The 20,735-nt window shown below is 44.8% G+C and overlaps 1 protein-coding gene and 1 long non-coding RNA gene across 4 annotated transcripts in view; one reads left to right on the forward strand and one right to left on the reverse strand.

Annotated features, from left to right (window-relative positions):
- The window catches only part of Mcub (mitochondrial calcium uniporter dominant negative subunit beta), a 43,310-nt gene that overhangs the window by 13,493 nt on the left and 9,082 nt on the right, over positions 1-20,735 (forward strand). For all 3 annotated transcript variants that reach the window (XR_011371919.1, XM_070022448.1, XM_070022447.1), the window contains exons 2-6: positions 7,154-7,229; positions 8,491-8,661; positions 16,392-16,496; positions 19,245-19,405; positions 20,362-20,565. Coding sequence is in view for 2 of the 3 variants with exons in the window: in XM_070022448.1 (XP_069878549.1) it covers positions 7,154-7,229; positions 8,491-8,661; positions 16,392-16,496; positions 19,245-19,405; positions 20,362-20,565 (717 nt within the window). In the remaining variant the exon portion in view is untranslated. The remainder of the gene's footprint in view (positions 1-7,153; positions 7,230-8,490; positions 8,662-16,391; positions 16,497-19,244; positions 19,406-20,361; positions 20,566-20,735) is intronic.
- On the reverse strand, positions 8,625-13,044 carry LOC138826987 (uncharacterized). The gene is made up of 4 exons (XR_011371920.1): positions 12,961-13,044; positions 12,178-12,214; positions 9,728-9,759; positions 8,625-8,729 (listed from the first exon to the last, which is right to left on the reverse strand). It is a non-coding gene; the product is annotated as an uncharacterized lncRNA (long non-coding RNA).

Consider the following 20,735-nt stretch of genomic DNA (forward strand, 5'->3'; position numbering starts at 1 on the left):
TGTTTTAATATCAGCAGCTGCTGAATTCAGCACTCTTTTTCTTTGATTAATAATAATAATGTAGAATGATGGCTCCTACTCAGTGTGTATCAAACGCTGCCGAGCGCTCCGCTGTGAGGGTTACAGTGGGGTCCATTTGCATAATTTCTTCAGCAAAGAGCATTAAGGCCTATTTGCAGTTCCCTCACTCCAATCCTGGGGGAAAGTGCTTGCTGCTCCGATCACCCGCGCACTGGCCAACTGATGCTGAAACCAAGATTCAAATAGACTCTAGAGACCCACACCCCCTCCGGTCTGCTTTGTTGTGGTGTGGGGTATTTCTTTTTCTTTTTTGGTGTCAGTCACTGGGACTTGAACTCAGGGCCTAGCACTCTTGCCTAGCCTTTTCTGCTTAAGGCTGACATTCTACCACTTGAATGCACTTCCCATCTTCAGCTTTTTGCTGGTTAGTTGAAAATGAGAGTCTCTTGGATTTGTCTGCCTGCACTGGCTTCAAATCATGATCTAAACCAAGAAAGAGCTTCCAAGCCTTGAGTTCAAGTCCCAGTACTGGAGGAGAAAAAAAAAAAGGAAAAAGGGGGGCAGCGAGTCAGGGGGGGAAGGGCCTACAGGGATTCCAAGTTCCTCCTTGCAGCCAGAGTCATTTGCTCCTGACATCTTCCAAGACTGTAATTATGTACCATCTGCATTGGATCCACAAAGGCCCAGAGATAGGTAGGAACGTGTTCAGGGTCACACAGCTTAGGAGCATTTGAACCAGGTTCACCTGCTGCTCTTTTTCCTGCCTTCAGTGCCCCAGACAGGCAGCGGGTAAGAGCCAGTCTTTCCCTGTACCACCCTCCCCCCCCCACCCATCACACCACCAAGGCTCTGTGTCAGAGCAGACTCTGTGTGAGCTGTCTAGCCAGTGGATTAGTGGATTCATGTCCAGGATACAAGTGAATACTTGTCCACGGGGCCCAAGCCACTGACTTATGCAGAAATGTGGGACTCCAGACAGGACGTTCAAATAGATGTGGCATCTGATAAACAAGAGATTACTTCTCCCTCTAGCTCAGTTTCTGATTTGCATGTAGTATCACCCCCAGGCGGCAGAGGGGTGTGGGGGGGGCAGCGAAGGAGGGGAGGGGGTTGAGAAGCATAAAGAACCATCACTAAGATAAAATTCATGTTTTATTTATGAGAAATAAGACTGAAAGCTGGCATCCGTATGAACAACAACATATTTAAACTAGTTTGAATTTTTAGTCCTACAATACAGTGAATATTTTTTCAGATCATTTAGCTCAATTACTCACTCCCTGGCACCCTATCGGATAAAAGAAGAAGTCAGAGCCAAATTTCCATCTGTGTTCCGTTTCTCTGGCGTTCCCCCGCGCTCCCTCTCCAGATGTTGGAGGCTGTTCGTGTCAGGGTGGTGTCAGGACTCCAGAGTGCTTGTCGACTTACTCCCAGCCCCAATTATTGGCTAGGCCGTGCTTCACCCCGCTGAAGGAGAAGAGCCTGAGGGAAAAGGTGGAGCGTGACTTAGGTAATAGCTGGGTCTTTCCATTTATAGTTCATGCCTGGAGAAGAAGGCTGTCATGTCTTTCCCAAATTCAGCTGATCCCTCAGAATTTCTAAAATAGCGAAGACTTATTATGGGATACCACCGGATGCAATCTGTGTGGCGACTGGGCATTCCATAAAGCACACGCTACGTGATTTCTCATGGGATGAGGCACACCTGTAATACTGTAATACCTGTAATACACAATCCCAGAGCGAAGAGGCCGGAGAATCTAGGGTTCAAGGCCAGCCTGAGTTATATATAGGCAGGCCCCATGTCTAAAACAAGGCCTCATGGGTTGCTGAGCAGGGTGGCTCTGAGTGAGGGTTTCAGTGGCATCCATTTACATATTTTCTTCAAGAATGGGCATTAGGGCACCTAAGCGGCCCATTCGCCTGAGATTCCCACGGTTTTCCAAGAGAGATTTTGAAGGGCGCCCAGGTACCAACTAGTTGTCAGCGTAGTAGACACTGACGTTGGAAAAGAGAGAAAGACAGTCCCTCAGTGGTCCCTGGAAGACAGGACGGCACAGCTGAAATGAGACTAGAGGGACAAGCAGGCAGGAGCAGGTGTCCCAGATTGTACCCAGGCAGGGAAGGGCTGCCCTCGCGGCTCACACCGTTCTCTACCCCAGCTCTGTAACAGAACACACACTTACCCGCAGCATGCATTGTACTTTACACCGGAAAGGTGTTCTAGCGGGAGTGTACATCTCAGGAAAACTGGATCCATTTTAATTAGTTTTTCCTATTACCAATGAGGCCTATTTACCAAGGATTTGTTTGAGAGCTTCAAACGGAGACTTCTCGTGAGCTCTTTTACCATGTGTGTGTGTGAGAGAGACAGACAGACAGATGGACAGAACCTATATAGCTACGACTGGCTTTGCATTAATTAAAAATTCTCTTGCCTTGGCCTGAATGCTTGGATTACAGACATGCACCACCACATCCAGTAACTTCCTTGTGAAATACATACATTATACATATGTAAATAATAAGGAATAACTCGAATATAAATGTAATTATAGATATATGTAAACATTTATATATATAAATATATATACACATATATATGTATGTATATATTCTTTCCATAGTCAAGTGGTTGCTTTTATTTCATTGCCCAAAGATAATTGTAAGGGCTGCATATGGTGTACACACCTGTGATATCAGCTGTGCTGAAGTACCACCGTTCAAGGTCAGCTTGGGCAAAGTTTGGGACCCTATCTCAAAAGCCAACTAAAAGCAAAAGTACTAGAATGTGGCTCAGGTTGGTAGAGTCCTTGCTTAGCAAGATGAGGCCTGAGTTCTTTCTCTAGGGATGCAAACTCATGAAATTATTTCAATATATCATTATACATTCTGCTATACAGAAGAGAGTCAATCAGCCATTCTATTTCAAGCAAGAGTTGTGCCAGGCTTGGCATTAGTTTTGGGGAAGCAGGGGAAGGTGCTTACATTTTAACTATGGCATGAAAAACTATTGAATGTCTTTAACATTTGTCTGTGTGTCTATGTGTTTTAAGACACCAAACTGTCTCTTCATTTGGGGAAAAAATAAAAAGGTAAAAGTAGAGACATTCGTAACCAAAGGTATTGAAGCTCTGTGTTCAAAGACAAAGTAAATATGGTGGCTCATGTGGAATTGGCAGTCAAGTCAATGAAACTTGCAACGTTTCCATTCTCACTCCCAGTCCATCCCTCCTCACTTTGACCCTTCTCTTTGATCTCTTGTCTGGATGTCTGCTAAGGTCTCTTGGGAGTTGTGGAAACAATCCAAATGGTTGCTTTATAAGGGAACACACGAGGCCAGGATCTCCTAGCCGAGAGCCCACCTGGCAAGGGCCTTTGAACTGCAGTGTCCAGACGGTGCAGGTGCAGGGCACCCACCAGAGTCAGTGCAAACTGGCTTTCATAGCACACTGTTGAGATACTGTGTTAGCTCCTTAATCCATGCATGAATGAAACTACTCAGTGAAGGCAGAGCCTCCCTGGCCCGGCCAGTCACCACCTACCCACTGCTCCTATCTTTTATTTCACAATGAGGATTCAATTTCAATATGAGTTGAGGGGGTTGGGGGTGGGATAGCCATAGCACAGCCTTTACTCTCCTTTTCCAAAGCTCAGTCTTTTTAACTCAGAAGCATGAAGTTTTCAAGAAGTCCAGGCCTTTATAGTGGTACTGGAGGAAGCCAAGTAGAGAGGCTGTGGAGGTGGCTTGACCTCATCTCTGGGGGTCTTCTGAGTGATCGTGTGTGTGTGTGTGTGTGTGTGTGTGTGTCCTCTGAGTGATCGTGTGTGTGTGTGTGTGTGTCCTCTGAGTGATCGTGTGTGTGTGTGTGTGTCCTCTGAGTGATTGTGTGTGTGTGTGTATGTGTGTGTGTGTCTCATGGGGCTTGAACTTGGTCTGGGCACTGCCTCTGAGCCTCTTTGTGCTCAAGACTAGCACTCTGCCACTCTGAGCCACAGCTCCACTTCCAGTTTTTGAGTGGTTCCTTGGAGATAAGCTGCACAGGGACTTTTCTGCCCTGGCTGGCTTTGAACCATGATCCTCAGATCTCAGCGTCCTGAGTAGTTAGGATTACAGGCATGAGCCACTGGCACCCGGCCTCTGAATGATCACAGATGATTCTTGGTGATTCTCAAAGTCTGATTTTGTCAGTTCGCGTGGTGGGTGGCCTTAGTGAGAACTGAGTTCTCCTTGGGAAAATCTTAGACCCCTTTTAAAATAACACTAATAGGGCTGGAAAGGTGGCTCAGTGGTAGAGCGCTTGCCTTGCATGCATGAGGCCCTGGGTTCGATTCCTCAGCACCACAGAAAAAGAAAAAAGCGGGAAGTAGTGCTATGGCTCACGTGGTAGAGTGCTAGCCTTGAGCTGAAGAGTTGAGGGACAGCGCCCAGGCCCCGAGTTCAGGCTCCAAAATAAACAAAAACAAACAAAAAAACCCCACTAATACATATTGCAGTCAGAAATGTTATCTGTCGTAAGTAAGGCCATGCTTTCCTAGTATTGAGGTATCTTGGAGATGCGAATTGAATCATAAAGTTGTTTGTTGAACAGGACATCTAGGCTGTGATGAGCAATTCCGGTGGCTACTGCTTTTGTGTTATTTTTCAATCTCTTTTTGCTTAGGTGACTTTGGACTGTGATCCTTCTACTTAAGCTTTCCACAGAGCTGAGATTATAGGCATGTACCAGTTCCTCTTACATGCACCCACTTCCAAATTGTTAAGATAGAAGGTCTCACCAACTTGTATTGGCAAAAATTGTCATCCTCCTAATCTCTGCCTCCCAGTAGCTGGGACTTAACAGGCATGAGCCCCACCTAGCAAAAACAATTTTCTTTTGTCATGTTGGGGACCAAATGGGACCTTGTGCATTTTAGGTAGGTATTCTTAATCACCAAGCTACATCTCTGGTCCTTTGAAAACAACCTTAATGGATGCATCATCATACTTTATACATTCATAATTTATTTAACCCTCCAACTATTATTGGACGGTTGGATTGTTTCCAGCTTTTTCCTGTTATAAATAATGTTACAGTTAAACCTCTTTGTAGAGGTAAAATCGAATTAGATATTTATTAAGCCCATAATAAGGAGTAGGCAGGGATTTTTCCTCCCCCTCCTCTTTATTTTTTTAATCTGTTTTTAATACTTTAGATCAAGATGCTCTCGACTGTTTGGGGAGGATCAGGAAGGACAGTGGCTTGCTGTCATTTCTGGGAATAGCCCGAGTCGTCCTGTGTTCACGTGTCACTTGGCGCTCTGTGTCTCATGTGTCTCGGGACCTTCGGTTGTTACATGCGTTTGTTGTATCTCTTATCTCCAATGGGGGCCACACCAGGCCATCTGCTTTCTGTTCCCGTGTCCTCTTTGGGGAGTTCACTGAGTCTCTGGACTTTATGTACCCTGGAAGAGCTATGGAACCGTGCCACTATCCTAGCCCTGCCACCATGTCTACACCTCTCCAAGGAGGGAAGAGAGGCACCATTTATCTGGCTCTGGAAACCTCTGATGGTTGGAGATATTTCTCATGAGTCCTGCAGCATGTGTCTCCTGTTGTCTGTGGCTCTTGCTCTTCTGTTGTCTTTTCTTCCTTCCTGTCTCAAGCCTCCCATTCTCTCTCCTCATCGGATCACCAACCAGCAAAATGACTCCCCAAAATGCAGCAGGGGTACTCACTAGACACTGTGGGGGGGGGGGGAAGGACAGAAGGGAAAAACTGGGAGAAAGCCTGACATTGTCTAAAAAGAAATGAACTCTTTACCAGACTTATGTAACTGGAACCTCTATGTGCATCATTAAAAAAAAAAATTAAGTAGCCAGATGCTGGTGGCTGATGCCTGTAATCCTAGCTACTCAGGAGGCTGAGATCTGAGGATCACAGTTCAAAGCCAGCCCAGGCAGGAAAGTCTGTGAGCCTCTTGTCTCCAATAAACCTCTAGAAAATCGGAAGTGGTGCTGTGACTCAAGTGGTAGAGCACTCGCTTTAGCTGAAGAGCGCAGGGACAGCGCCCAGGCCCAGAGTTCAAGCCCCACGACTGACAAAAAAAAAAAAAAAAATTAAGCAGGGTGCTGGTGGCTCACACCTGTAATCCTAGCTACTCAGGAGGCTGAGATCTGAGGATCAAGGTTCCAAACAAGCCCGGGCAGGAAAGTCCTTGAGACTCTTATCTCCATAAAACCGGAAGTGGTGCTGTATCTCAAGTGATAGATAGAGCGCTTGCCTTGAGCTGAAGAGCTCCCTTACCAGTCAAGCCACAGAGCCACATCCGGTTTTCTGGTGGTTAATTGGAGATAAGAGTCTCAAGGACTTTCCTTCCCGGCTGGCTTTGAACCGAGATCCTCAGATCTCAGCCCCTCCTGAATACTAGGATTACAGGCGTGAGCCACCAGTGCCTGGCTATGTAAATCATTTTTATAATAACAATGTTTGTTAAAACTATTCATCAATTCTTATCTTAGGTTTGCTTTCAGGGGAGACATAGACTAAGACTTAGGTAGCAATTTTAGCTTTTTGTTTATGGTATGTCTGATACACACCCCACTTTGAGAATCCTGTCCCAGTGATACTGCTACAGCATACAGAATGGCAGGCAAGCAAATGGCCAGAAAGGTTCAGTGTGTTTCTGAATGGCCCTACCCCAGTGTAGATGGGAGGTTTGCTTTTCATCATGCTTGTCATACAAGGTTAAAAAAGAATCTTCTGGCCAGGCATTTGTGGCTCATACCTGTTGTCACAGCTACTGAAGAAGCTGAGACATGGAGGATCATGGTTCAAGTCTATGAGACTCCATCTCCAATTAACTAGCAAAAAGCTGGACTGGAGGCATGGCTCAGGCAGCAGAATGCTAAGCTGAGCAAGCAAGCCCCACAAGTGTAAAGACTTTTGCATTCAAACAAGAGGGAATCTTCTTTATTTCAGATCTCCTGCTTTTTTTTTATTCTTAAAGAAAAAATCATGGAAGTGGCACTGTGGCTCAAGTGGTAGAGCGCTAGTCTTGAGTTAGAGCTCAGGGACAGCACCCCGACCAAGAGTTCAAGCCCCATGACTGACCAAAAAAAGAAAATAAAGAAATCATCATATTTCTTGCAGATTTTGTGTGTGAGGCTGTGTGGAAATCCAGAATTCTCCCAATCACACCGTTATGGGACAGTGGCGCCACCTGATGGTAAGCATCCTATCACTTCTTTGCTTCTGGTGCTAATTGGTGATTTCTGTTCTAAAGAAAAATGGAGAGCTGGGAAGTGGCTCAGTGGTAGAGTGCTTGCCTTGCATGCCTGAGGCCCTGGGTTCGATTCCCCAGCACCACATAAGCAAAAAGAAAAGAAAGCCAGAAGTGGCGCTGTGGCTCAAGTGGTAGAGCGCTAGCCTTGAGCTGAAGAGCTGAGGGACAGCGCCCAGGCCGAGTTCAGGCCCCACAACCGGACCCAAAAAAGAAAAAAGAAAATGGAACTGGGAGGCTGGAGCAAAACAGACTTGGCTCTCCCTCCCTCTCTCCTATCCTCCCTTCTTCCCTCTCTCATTCTTCCCTCCCTTCCTCCCCAGCATATTCCGCCTCCTGCTGGGGTGTCTCCCCCTCCCTATTTTACTTTAATTCTTCTTATTTGTGGTGTCCGTCCTGGGGCTTGAACTCAGGGCCTGGCACTGTCCCTGAGCTTTTATTTTTTTCCTCTCAAGGTTGGTGTTGTACCATTTGAGCACCACTTCTGGCTTTTTCTGGGAGGAGAGAGGCGGTATATGTAGTTTAGTGGAGATAAGAGTCTCATAGACTGTCCTGACCTGTCATGGCTTTACACCATGATCCTCAGATCTCAGCCTCCCGAATACCCAGGATTACAGGTGTAGGCCACTAGCACCAGGCTTCCTTCTCCTCTAATATCTCTAGTTAGTGAGTCTTTTGGCACATGGCCACCCCAGTAGCTAGAGATGAGTAAGATAGTTTCTCCTTCACGCACTCAGTGCTTACTGTGAGAGCTGTGGCAGAAACATAGCACCGTGTGGTACAGGCTACCGCGCCATGCTGAGCAGTACCAGCGCCGGATGAGCCTAGGAAGTTTGGACAGGAATTCAGAGACAGGAGTTTCATGTGTAAGGGCTCCTTTTAGAATTCTTATATTTTTTAAAAAAAATAGTCTTCTTATAAAGGTGATATACAGAGGGATTATGGTTACATAAGACAGGCAATGAGTACATTTCTTTTGTAACTGCCCCTCCTTCCTCACCCTCTCTGTTTCCCCTCCCATTTCCTACCCCCCCCAACAAGTTGTATAGTTTATTTTCCACACAGTGTCAAGTGAGTGCCACTGCTACATTTGTTGACCCCCAGCCCCACCATTTTTGTGCAGAATCCTTGTAGTTTAAAGGCTTTAAAAAAAAAAAAAAGCATATGTTTATCACAGCTATGTCGTTTCCCTTTTTTGTCTTAATAGAAATAACAGTGAGTTATAGACATGGCTTTCCCGTGATCACGCTCACCTTGCCATCCAGAAGAGAGCGCTGTCAGTTTGTGATCAAGCCCATGCTGTCCACCGTGGCCTCCTTCCTTCAGGATGTGCAGAACGAAGACAAAGGGGTCAAAGATGTGGCTGTTCTCACAGCAGGTACAGATGCATGCACCGCACCGCTGTCCCGGCCTCCTCCGTCTCCTGGACCTGGTGTTGGTTCTTTTCTAGAAAGAGTTTTGTTCTGTAAATCATTATAGAATAGTTCATTGGCCTTTCTTGAGTTCCTTTTTACACATCAGTGTGATTTTTAAAAAGGATAACCACCTTGAATACAAAATGGATGAAATGTAAGTTCAGTTACTTGCTCCCCCAACTTAGAAATACTTTGTGGTGGGGCTGGGAAGGTGGCTCAGTGGTAGAGTGCTTGCCTTGCATGCCTGAGGCCCTGGGTTCGATTCCTCAGTACCACATAAGCAAAAAGAAAAAAGCTGGAAGTGGCGCTGTGGCTCAAGTGGTAGAGCGCTAGCCTTGAGCTGAAGAGCTGAGGGACAGTGCTCAAGCCCAGAGTTCAGGCCCCACGACTGGACCCCCCCAAAAAAGAAATACCTTGTGGTTCTTCCCCCCTCCCCACCCCCTCCATATCAGCATTAGGATGTAATTTGCAGAAAAATTGGAGTAACTAGGAAATGAAGTATAGTCCATTGGTTTAAACAGCTTTAAATGCACACATAGTACATTTATTTTGTCATGCAGAAATGGTAGTCTAGTATGTTTTGACAGACTATATATATTCAAGACTATGTATATACATTTGCTATAAACACACATATTAACACATATATTTCACACACACACATATGAAGGTACCTACACACACACACACACACACATACACACACACACACACACACACACACACACACACACGTGTATCCTAACAGAGGTGACTGGCTTTGCACCAGTGGCTCATGCCTATAATCATAGTTATTTAGGAGGCTGAGATCCAGAGGACTGTGTTTGAAGCCAGCCCAGGCAGAAAAACCCAAGAGTTTCTATTTCCAGTTACCCAGCAAAAAGCAGGACTCAAGTGGTAGAGTGCCAGCTAACAAGACAACCAAGCAAGAGCTCTGATCCCTGAGTTCAAGCCCCATCCATGCTGAGAGGTGATGAATAATTTAGACATATTAATTATTACCCATTGAGGATATGACTTCTCTCTTACCATGGCCTGAAACGGTCTTAAACCAGTCGCCCCTAAAATAGAATGAACAATTATTCACTACAGGCCAGCATGCAGAGAGGGCTACCTGATACAAGTTAATAAGTTTACCTTGCCATTTTCATGTAATATTTTTTTATTTTTATTTTTTTATTGTGAAAATACTGTACAGAGGAGTTACAATTACATGGACAAGATAATGAGTACATTTCTTACCAAGCCTTGTAGCCTCCTCCTTTGTTTCCCCTTCCCAGCCCTTCGTATCCCCCCCACCCCGTCTCCCCTACCAAAGTTGTAAAGTTCGTTTTTCGACTTAAGGACTTGTACATCTCATTGTTGCAATGGGTCCTCCTGTATCCCTGTTCTAACAATTTGTTTTTTCCCTTCCCTTCCACATATGCCAACATCATATATAGTGAAAGCAGGGGTTGTACCATGGGGGAGGGACATACAAGGCAACAAAGACATAATCTTATAAATATTTCATGTAATATGAAATGTACAGTATCAACTTAAAATGATTACTTAATGATTCCTGTTGCAGTTTTGAAAATATTTTTCTTGTTTAGAAACAATTTCAGGATAGATACAGAAACTGGAAAGTGGAGATGAAAGAATTTGTTCATCCAACAAATACTTCTTGAGCATCTAACACATGCCAGGCCCTTCCCTCAATACTAGAGATGACCAAGGAACAAAGCAGTTACAGTCTCCTGCCTTCATGGAGCCTCATAAGAGAACACAACAAATAAAAAGTAATAAGTAGCCAGGTGCTGGTGGTGGCTCATGCCTGTAATCTTAGCTACTTAGGAGGCTGTGCTGTAAGGAAAATGGTTTGAAGCCAGCCCAAGCATGAAAGTCCATGAGACTCTTATCTCTCATTAACAACCAGAAAACCAGAAGTGGAGCTGTGGCTCAAAGTGGTAAGAGTGTTAGTGTGGAGCACAACCATGACCAAAAAAAAAAAAGAGAGAGAGAGAAAGCTATTAAGTCATACATTATGAGTGTTTTCTAGAGAAAGCAAGCAGGTAAGCACTGGGAAAGGGTAGGTATGTTCACAGAAAGTATTTGTTAAATGACTGAAATAAAGGAGTTTCACGGGCATCCTGCTTTTTCCAAAAGAGTAAACAGCTTTGCTGACACACAACACAAAGCAAGAGACAAGATAAGTCAGAGAGAATTCTGTAAGATTTCAAGAAAACCGTGTGGTTAGTCCGATGGGGAATCATTTCAGGGAAGATCTTTTCCTAAGAACTGACATTAATTAATTCCATTTTATTGAAGGCTTAAGCAGATACTTGCCAAAGAGTACATGAAAAATTTAGCCAGATAGCTGCTTTACAGTGTTTCCTGTCCATTTTTGCTGTCATACATTTGTATAAAGGCTAATGTTTTTCCACCATATTTACTTGATTTCATTTCTTTTTATTATGTTTTCTTTTTGTGCCAGTACTCAGGCTTGACCTCAGTGCCTCATGCTTTGGCTTAGATGTTTTGCTCATGGCTGGTGCTCTTCTACTTGAACCATGCCTCCACTTCTGGCTTTTTGTTGATTAATTGGAGTCTCACAGACTTTTCAGCATGGATGGGCTTCTAACCTGGATTCTCACATCTCATCCTCCTGGGAGGCTAGAACTGTAGGCATGAACCTCCAGTGACCAGCACCTGCTTTCTTCTTCTATTTTCTTCTTCCTTTTTTTTTCCTGGTTATGGGGCTTGAACTCTGGGCCTGGGCACTGTCCCTCAGCTCTTCAGCTCAAGGCTAGTGCTCTGCCCACTTGAGCCACAGAGCCACTTCAGTTTTCTGGTGGTTTACTGGAGATATCAGTATTACAGACTTTCCTGACCGGGCTGGTTTTGAACTGTGATCCTCAGATCTCAGCCTCCTGAGCAGCTAGGATTACAAGTGTGAGCCACTGGTGCCCGGCACCTGCTTTCTTCTTATAGTGATATTTTAACAAGCTCATTTGAAGTCATTTCTACATAAGTTTTAAATGGCATGTGGAGAGTTAGATAAAATGGTTTTTGTTGTTGTTTCCATTTCCATTTTGATAAATATTATTTTGTCTGATCAGATACACATAGGCATTTCACTTTGTGTTCCTCTCTTAAGCATTTCCTCCTTTGGTCTGTGTGTGACTGTCTAAAGTCCTGTATAATTTATCATGTCCTGGGGCTGGGAAGGTGGCTCAGTGGTAGAGTGCTTGTCTTGCATGCATGAGGCCCTGGGTTCGATTCCTAAGCACCACATAAGCAGAAAAAGCCGGAAATTACACCATGGTTCAAGTGGTAGAGTGCTCGCCTTGAGCTGAAGAGCTGAGGGACAGCGCCCAGGCCCAGAGTTCAGGCCCCATAACCGATAAAAAAAAAAAAAAAAAAGCATGTCCCAGTGTATTTCAGATCTAGCTTCTGCACGTAAGAGAAAACAAGCCATTTGTCTGAGCTTGGCTTACCTCATTTAACATGATTTGTTCTCAGTCCATCCATTCCCTGTAAATTATATAAAATATTAGTCTTTCTACTGGCTGGGTAAATTTCCATTGTGTATAGGTATCACATTTATTTTTCTCATCCTGGGATTTGAATCTGGGCCTGGGTGCTATACCTGAGTCACTTTTGCTTAAGGCTAAGCACTCTACTACTTTGAACCACAGCACCACTTCCAGATTTTGAGTGGCTAACTGGAGATAAGAGTCAAACCAGGACTTTTCTGCCTGGATAGACTTTGAACCATGATGCCTAGATAGCCTGAGTAGCTGGGATTACAGGTGTGAGCTAATTGCCCCCGGCTTTTTTAAGAGACTTCAGGCACTGACTGCTCACACCTGTAATCCTAGTTACTTAGGAGGCTGAGACCTGAGGATTGTGGTTCAAGGCCTGTCCAGGCAGAAAGGTCCTGGTGAGACTCTTATCTCCAGTTAACCACTCAAAATCTGGAAGTGGCACTGTGGCTCAAAGTGGTAGAGTGCTTAGCCTTGAGCAATAAAGAGCTCAGGGACAGCACCCAGACCCTGAGTTCAAGCCCCATGTGTGTGTGTGAGAGAGAGAGAGAGAGAAAGAGAGAGAGAGAGAGAGAGAGAGAGAGAGAGAGAGAGAGAGAGAGAGAGAGAGAGAGAGAGAGAGAGAGAGGACTCTGTGAGTGAAATTTGCTTGGGCTCAAAAGTATTCTGAGCAGTCACAGTTCTGCTCACTGTGTGGGTTGAATTGTTTGGCAATTCCTGGGGAAGTGATCTCACCCCAGATGATGAGCAGGAACCCAAACAGCCAGACTCTAGCGTCAGAGCCAGGTGCAGACTTGACATGCTGCCTTCTAGAACAAAAGATCCATGGAGAGCCAGGTGGCAACAGCAGCTGGTTCTTCCTGACCTCAGGAGCCATGTTCCCAGGCACACACCACAGCTGGAGAAGTTGGTTGAACCCCAGCTGAGCAAACACCCGGCTAGACAGAATACACAAAATACACAGAACTCAGATGGAGAAAACCCCAACTGGTACTAGTTTTCTACTCAATATCCGGTGGCTTTGTTTGCCTTTTGCTATTGTTGGTGTGGGGCTTGAACTCAGGGCCTGGACTCTGTCCCTGAGCTCTCTTGCTCAAGGCTAGCACTCTACCACTTTGAGCCACAGCTCCACTTCTGGTTTTCTGGTGGGCCATTGGTGCTGAGTCTTATGGACTTTACTGCCCGGGTTAGCTTTGAACTGTGACCCTCAGATCTCAGCCTCCTAAGTAGCTAGGATTACAAGCGTGAGCCACCAGCACTGGCTTGAATTTGCCTTCTTAACACCTGGGTTACTTTGTAGCTTTCTTCAAAACAAAAGCAAAACCAGAAGTGGGCTATATCAACCAAAAACCATCTTGCATTTAAAAAAGGTCTAATAGCCCGGGCGCTGGTGGCTCACGCCTGTAATCCTAGCTACTCAGGAGGCTGAGATCTGAGGATCGCGGTTCAAAGCCAGCCCAGGCAGGAGAGACTGTGAGACTCCCTATCTCCAATAAACCACCAGAAAACTGGAAGTGGCGCTGTAGTTCAAGTGGTAGAGCGCTCGCCTTGAGCTGAAGAGCTGAGGGACAGCGCCCAGGCCCAGAGTTCAAGACCCACGACCGACAAAAAAAAAAAGGTCTAAGAGATTTGTTTTCTCTCTTTTTATTACCCTTAAGTAGTTGTATGGAGAGGTTTCAATTCAACACTTCTGTCTGTGAGTGCAATGTGTCTTGATCAGTGTCACCCCTTCATTCTTTCCCATCTCTTCCAGCTCCTCCCATGCCCTCAATTTACCTAAGTCCATTTTCACATGTGTACATTGAATACTATGAATACATTCACCCACCCTTCCTCTCTCCATTCTTCTACCCTTTCCCCTTAACCTCACCTCTACCCTGACAACACATGTTCCAGCTTCCTGGAACATGTATTTGTTTTGTTAAACTGTAAATCAGTTGTTCAAAGGAGTTACACGATTGGAACCCTCCCTGCACACACCATACTTTAGTTATGTTGTGCATATGTGCATATGTACCTTTCTTCTTACATACATATATATGTATAATTTAGATCTAACTTCCACATATGAGAGAAAATATGCCTCTTTTGTCTCTCTAAACCTGGCTTAATTTTTTCCAGATTCATCCATTTCCCAGCAAATGACATAATCTTCCTGATGAGTAAAATTCCATTGTGTGTATGTGTGTGTGTGTGACATTTTCTTAAGAAATTGCTTTCTGAAATGTTCCTAGCTAAACCAAAACTCTTGAGACTGAGTCATTTAGATAAAAAGGCTAATTATCTTGTCCTAGGACAAGCTGCTACAACTCCCAGCAGCAGAGCTAGGTAGTAGCTAAGAGTGTTTTGCACTGAGAAACTGGCAGACAGCATAAGTTGTTTGCATTGAATCTACATTGGTTGAGGGTAAGACACCACGACCAGGTGGTGAGTGGTGATGGAATTAAAGTGGAAAGTTCAGTATACAGTCAGGAACAGAGAAGTCTTATTAGCAGCAGCTAATGGAGAATCATTCCCTTACTCCATCCTCTAGCTCCTGTAATTAAATTTAGTAGAATGCAGAATTTTTTTGTTTGTTGGTTGGTCTTGGGGCTTGAACTCTGGGCCTGAACACAGTCCCTGAGCTCTTCAGCTCAAGACTATCTCTCTACCACTTGATTTTTTTTTTTTTTGGTCTGGTCATGGGGCCTGAACTCTGGGCCTGGGCACTGTCCATCAGCTCTTCAGCTCAAGGCTAGTGCTCTACCACATGAGCCTCAGTGCTACTTCCAGCTTTTTTTTTCTGCTTACGTGGTGCTGAGGAATCGAACCCAGGGCCTCATGCATGCAAGGCAAGTGCTCTACCACTGAGCCACCTTCCCAGCCCCTGTCTACCACTTGAGCCATAATGCCACTTCCAGTTTTCTGGTGGTTAATTGGAGATAAGAGTCTCCAGGACTTTCCTGCCCCAGCTGCCTTTCAACCATGATCCTCAGATCTCAGCCTCCTGAGTAGCTAGGATTACAGGCGTGAGCCACCAGCACCCAGCAGGTTTTTTTTTTTTTTTTTTTTAAATCACTGGGATATTACAAGTTGCTATAGAAATCTCTCCTGCCTCTCCATGTCCATGAAATAAACCACACAAAATAGAAATTTACTTCTTAGGCTTAGTGATATTGATTAAAATCTTTTGAAAGTATCTTTATAGTGTACAAAGGGGTTATTAACTCTAAGCTACGTTCACTTTTATCTCTACCACTTCACTTCCTTTGGATTTTCTTTTTTTTTTTTGTTGGTCGTGGGGCTTGAACTCTGGGCCTGGGCGCTGTCCCTCAGCTCTTCAGCTCAAGGCGAGCACTACCACTTGAGCTACAGCGCCACTTCCGGTTTTCTGGTGGTTTATTGGAGATAGGAGTCTCACAGTCTCTCCTGCCTGGGCTGGCTTTGAACCGTGATCCTCAGATCTCAGCCTCCTGAGTAGCTAAGATTACAGGCGTGAGCCACCAGCGCCCGGCTTTCCTTTGGATTTTTCAAACACTGTATATTCCAAAGCTAGGAAGTTGGTGAATCCGTGTTCAAGCAGTGGTTATACTTTGAGGTGCTTTTCCGCTACTAGGATTTTTTTCCTGTGTGTGACTGTGTGTGTGTGTACACATACACGTGCCAGCAATCGGGCTTGATCTCAGGGCCTCATGCTCTTGCATTTTTTTTCCTCTCAAAGCTGGTGCTCTACCACTTGAGCCCACTCCACTTCTGACTTTTTGCTGATTAATTGGAGATAAGGGTCCCAAGAGCTTTCCTGCCTAGGAGGGCTTCAAACCACAGTCCTCACATCCCATCCTCCTGAGGAGGATTATAGGCATGAGTCACTATAGCCAGTGAAAAGCTGATTTTGTTTATCTTACAGGCAATACTAGAATTTGAACTCAGGGCCTCACACTCGCTAAATGAGTACATACCTATCTCTTGAGCCATGTTTCCAGCTTGGTTACTATAGTTTCTTACTGGAACTGTAATTCTCTTGATCTTAGTTTCCAGAGTAGCTAGGATCACAAGTGTGAGACACCCCCCCCAACCCCCCTCCCTCGCCCTGCAAGAGCGTGGGTGGGTTGGTAATTTTCTATGGGTTGGAAAGTGATCCTAATAATTTTAAAGCGAAGACATGTTTTCACACTGTTTTCTTTCAGATGGCAATGCTCTTCCAGCTTCAACTTTAATGGATGTTTTACTCATGGAGGATTTTAAACTTATCATTAACAAAGTAGCATATGAAGTACAATGTCCTAAGAAAGGTAAGAAATGCAGCTCTCCAACTGTGTTAACTTTCATGTTTAGCTGCAGGGCTTTTGCAGGGCCCAAAGCGGGCATAGTTGAGACCTGATCACAGAAGTATTCCACAATGCCCCTTTTCTCCTGCTGGAAGCAGGAGGAAGGTTTCTCTTAGTTTTTGTTTTTTACTTCTTCTAGAGTTCATTTTGCTAAATATTATCTTATATGATCAGAGGCACATAAGCATTGAGCTTTTGTGTTCCTCTAAGAGTATCCCCTCCTTTGGTCTTACTGTGTGTGAATCCTAGGGTCTTATATTTAACTTTCATGTTCCAGTGTATATTAGAACTAGCTTCCACATGTAAGAGAAAACAGGTGCTGTTTGTCTCTCTGAGCTTGGCTTACCTTGCTTAAAATGATTTGTTCTAGGTCCATCTATTTTCCTGCAAATGATATAATATTCTTTCTAATGGCCGTGTGAAGTTCCATATGTCTCATATTTTTTGTATCCATCCATTGTAGGGTATCTGGGCTGTTTCTCTTAGTTTTTTGTTGTTGTTAGTGGTGGGGTTTTTTTTTGTTTTTTTGCTTTGTTTTGTTTTGTTTTGTTTTTTACCATGAACACTTTTAGAGGTAAAATTCACAAAACTGGTTGGGAAGGTGGCTTAGTGGTAGAGTGCTTGCCTAGCATGCATGAAGCCCTCAGTACCACATACCCAGAAAAAGCTGGAAGTGGTGCTGTGAATCAAGTGTTAGGTAGAGTGCTAGCCTTGAACAAAAGAAGCTCAGGGAAGATGCCCAGGCCTAGAGTTCAAGCACCAGGACTGGCAAAATAAAATAAATACAAAACTAACTGAGTGCTAATGGCTCATGCTTGTAGTCCTAGCTACTCAGGAGGCTGAGGTCTGAGGTTCATGGAGTTAAAACACAAACTTGAATTGCCACATTGAGGATCCTAGTTTCCTTGTGAAGTTCAAGTGTTCCTGTTCGCATAGCAACCTTGCAGGTAGCTGCTGTAACTACTGTTCTCTTCATTTGAAGGGGATGTAGTTTGCCTTCGGATCTTATTTTTCTTATAGGTCTGAGCTAGGTTTTCCAGTTCTCTCAGCTTTTTGTTGGATGTCAGGATGTACTAAGGACTTCTAAGCTCCTTGGGGGTACCACATTAGAAACTGGAAGCCCTAGCTTCAATTTCAAGCTAGGCTTATGCATTCTAATCTGAAAACCTTAAATCTGAAATGTTCCAAAATTCAACTTACTGAAAACTCCACACCTGACCTCTTATGATTTGTTGAAGGCAAACTAGAATGAATGCTATGAGGGCTGGGGGTTGTAACTCAGGGATTAGAGTACGCACCTAGTTTATACAATGTCCTGGGTTCATTCCTAACCACTGCAAATATATAGGGACAGAAAAGGGGGTGAAGGTAAAATCGATCTGCTTAATGGCAGATTAAAAGATAAAAAAATAGCTGGGCACTGGTGCCTCACACCTGTAATCCTAGCTACTCAGGAGGCTGAGATCTGAGGATTGCAGTTCAAAGCCAGCCCAGACAGGAAAGTCCATGAGACTCTTATCTCCAATAAACCACTCAAAAAACTGGAAGTGGCGCTGGGACTCAAGTGGTAGAGTGCTAGTCTTGAGCTGAAGAGCTGAGGGACAGCACCCAGGCCCAGAGTTCAAGTCTCACAACCGGGGGAAAAAAAAAAAAAAAAAAAAAAAAGCCAACTGGGTGCCAGTGGTTCACATCTGTAATGCTGGCTACTCAGGAGGCCGAGATCTGAGGATTGCAGTTTGAAGCTAGTCTGGACAGGACAGTCTGTGAGACTCTTAACTCCAATTAAGCACCAAAAGCCAGAAGTAGAGCTGTGGCTCAAATGATAATGTGTTATTAGCCTTGAGAAAAAAAAAAAAACCTCAGGGACATAGCCCAGGCCCTAAGTTGAAGACCCAGGACCAGCACCAAACAAACAAAAAAAGAAAAAAGAAATCCAAGCCAGTAAGATTGTGCAGATGCCATTTCCAGGCTGTAAGGACCTAAAGTATTCTGTTGTGACTCCCTTGTTAAAAGAACCTACAAGTTCAGACCTTTTTTTTTTTTTTAAGTCGGTTGTAGGGCTTGAACTCGGCCAGCTCTTCAGCTCAAGGCGAGCACTCTACCACTTGAGCCACAGCACCACTTCCAGTTTTCTGGTGGTTCATTAGAGATAAGAGTCTCATGGACTTTCCTGCCCAGGCTGGCTTTGAACTGTGATCCTCAGATTTCAGCCTCCCAAGTAGCTAGGATTACAGGCCTGAGCCACTGGCATCTTGCTCAGACTACTTTTCAAATGTGTTTTACTTTTATTTTTGTGTCTGTATACGCTCCACTGTCTCCTATGGATCCTGAAATAATTGTTGGAAAGATGGAGCTAGCTGAGCTCAGATTCACTCAGATCTGAGGTTAAACAAGCTCAGCATTCACTCAGATCTGAGGTTAAATGAGGAGAAATGGCCTGCCTTCTGGTCAACAGACACTCCCCTAATTTTCTCCCTTATCTACTGTTAAAGCAACAACACTCAGAAAAGAAAAGACAAGGCTAACACCGAGTCTTAAGCTTGTTGCCATAACTGATCACTACAAATTGTCATCATGGGCTCAGGAGCAGAGGCCAGGATCATCCCCAGTGCACTGTCACTGGCGTGACAGGTACAGGAACTCTGATCGCGTTCTGCCTCCCCTGGAGAAGGCAGTGTGGTGACTGCACCTGCATCCCTGCTCTTTCCTCAGAAAAACCCGGTCATGAGCACGTGGCAGAGCTGGAAGACGTGAAATTTCTGGTCCACAGGCTGTTCACAGTCTTGCACTTAGAAGAGTTTCAGAAGAAGAGGGAGCACCATTTGTTGGAGAAAATCGACCTCCTGCAGGAGCAGCTGCGGCCCCTGGAGCAGGTGGGGCAGCTTCACAGTCAGGCCATTTTGAAAGTCATATTTCCCTGAGGACTCCTCACCTGAGCTGTTCCATGCCGTTCCCCCTCGCATCCTCCCGAGTCTGCGAGTTCAGTTCCCATGAGGAAGTGGGGCGGTAGGGAAAATGGACCGAACACAGGGAGAGCTTAAATCACGTGAACTCAGGGGGTCTGAACCCAGAGCTGAGAGCATCTCTGTAAATGAGAAGCCCGGCAGAGATGCAGCAGGGAGTAAAACCCCCAGCCCAGGCTCTGCTCCCGAGAATTGGGGCTAGAAAGTTGCTCCAGTTACTGTGACCCCACACCCGTGAGTAATTCTGTGTCAATTCTTACCTTTTCCTTTGCTATGCAGAGCTTCCCTGTTACCATATGATATCCTGATAGCATGTGATCGTCTCTTACTGTTAAAAGAGAACCAGTGGCTCATGTCTATAATCCTAGCTACTCAGGAGGCTCAGATCTGAGGACCATGGTTCAAAGCTAGCCCAGGCAGGAAAGTTCTCTTGAGACTCTTATCTCCAGTTAACCACTCAAGCACTAGGCTTGAGCACAAAGAGCTCAGGGACAGTGCCCAGGCCCTGAGTTCAAGCCCTATGATTGACAAAAACAGGAGGGTGGGGACGGGAGAGATGGGATCTACAAGTGGTACTGTTGGGTCAAAGAAAATAGGCCTGTGATTCCAGTTCTCCAAGAATGACTTTTGAGTTGCTCATTAGATACTTTTCTATAGTATTTAGGGTGTTACTAAGATTTTTCCAATAAACTGATTTGGAAATGAATAAGCAGATTGTTTTTCTATATGCCTGATCTCCTTAAGCAACATTTTGAACCAAAGTACAACTTTGGTTGAACCACAATGTGCACTGGTTCAAACACTGCTTTTCTTCTTGCCCAAGTTGGTGTGCTTGTAACGTGAATTAATGGCTCTTCCTACCCCAGGTGAAAGCTAGTATCGAAGCTCAGTCGGAAGCCAGAACCAGCAGCCTCCTGTGGGCTGGCTTAGCGCTGCTCTCCGTGCAGGGTGGGGCTCTGGCCTGGCTCACCTGGTGGGTGTACTCCTGGGATATCATGGAGCCGGTCACGTACTTCCTCACATTTGCGAATTCCATGGTCTTTTTTGCATACTTTATAACCACGCGACAGGTGAGTAGTTGGCAAAACCGGTAAGTGAGAAGTCCACTTTATCCAAGTCAAGTGAGAAGCAATAAACCTTTTGATGTAGTTACTGCTGGCTGAGTTTTCATAAAGTTGGTACCTTATTATTGTTGTCTATAAGGCTGAAGAGTTTTTACAGCACAGGGAAATCATATATA

This window comes from Dipodomys merriami, unplaced genomic scaffold (genome assembly GCF_024711535.1).
Source record: "Dipodomys merriami isolate MVZ:Mamm:240054 unplaced genomic scaffold, mDipMer1.0.p SCAF_15, whole genome shotgun sequence".
In the NCBI taxonomy this organism is placed as follows: Eukaryota; Metazoa; Chordata; class Mammalia; order Rodentia; family Heteromyidae; genus Dipodomys; species Dipodomys merriami.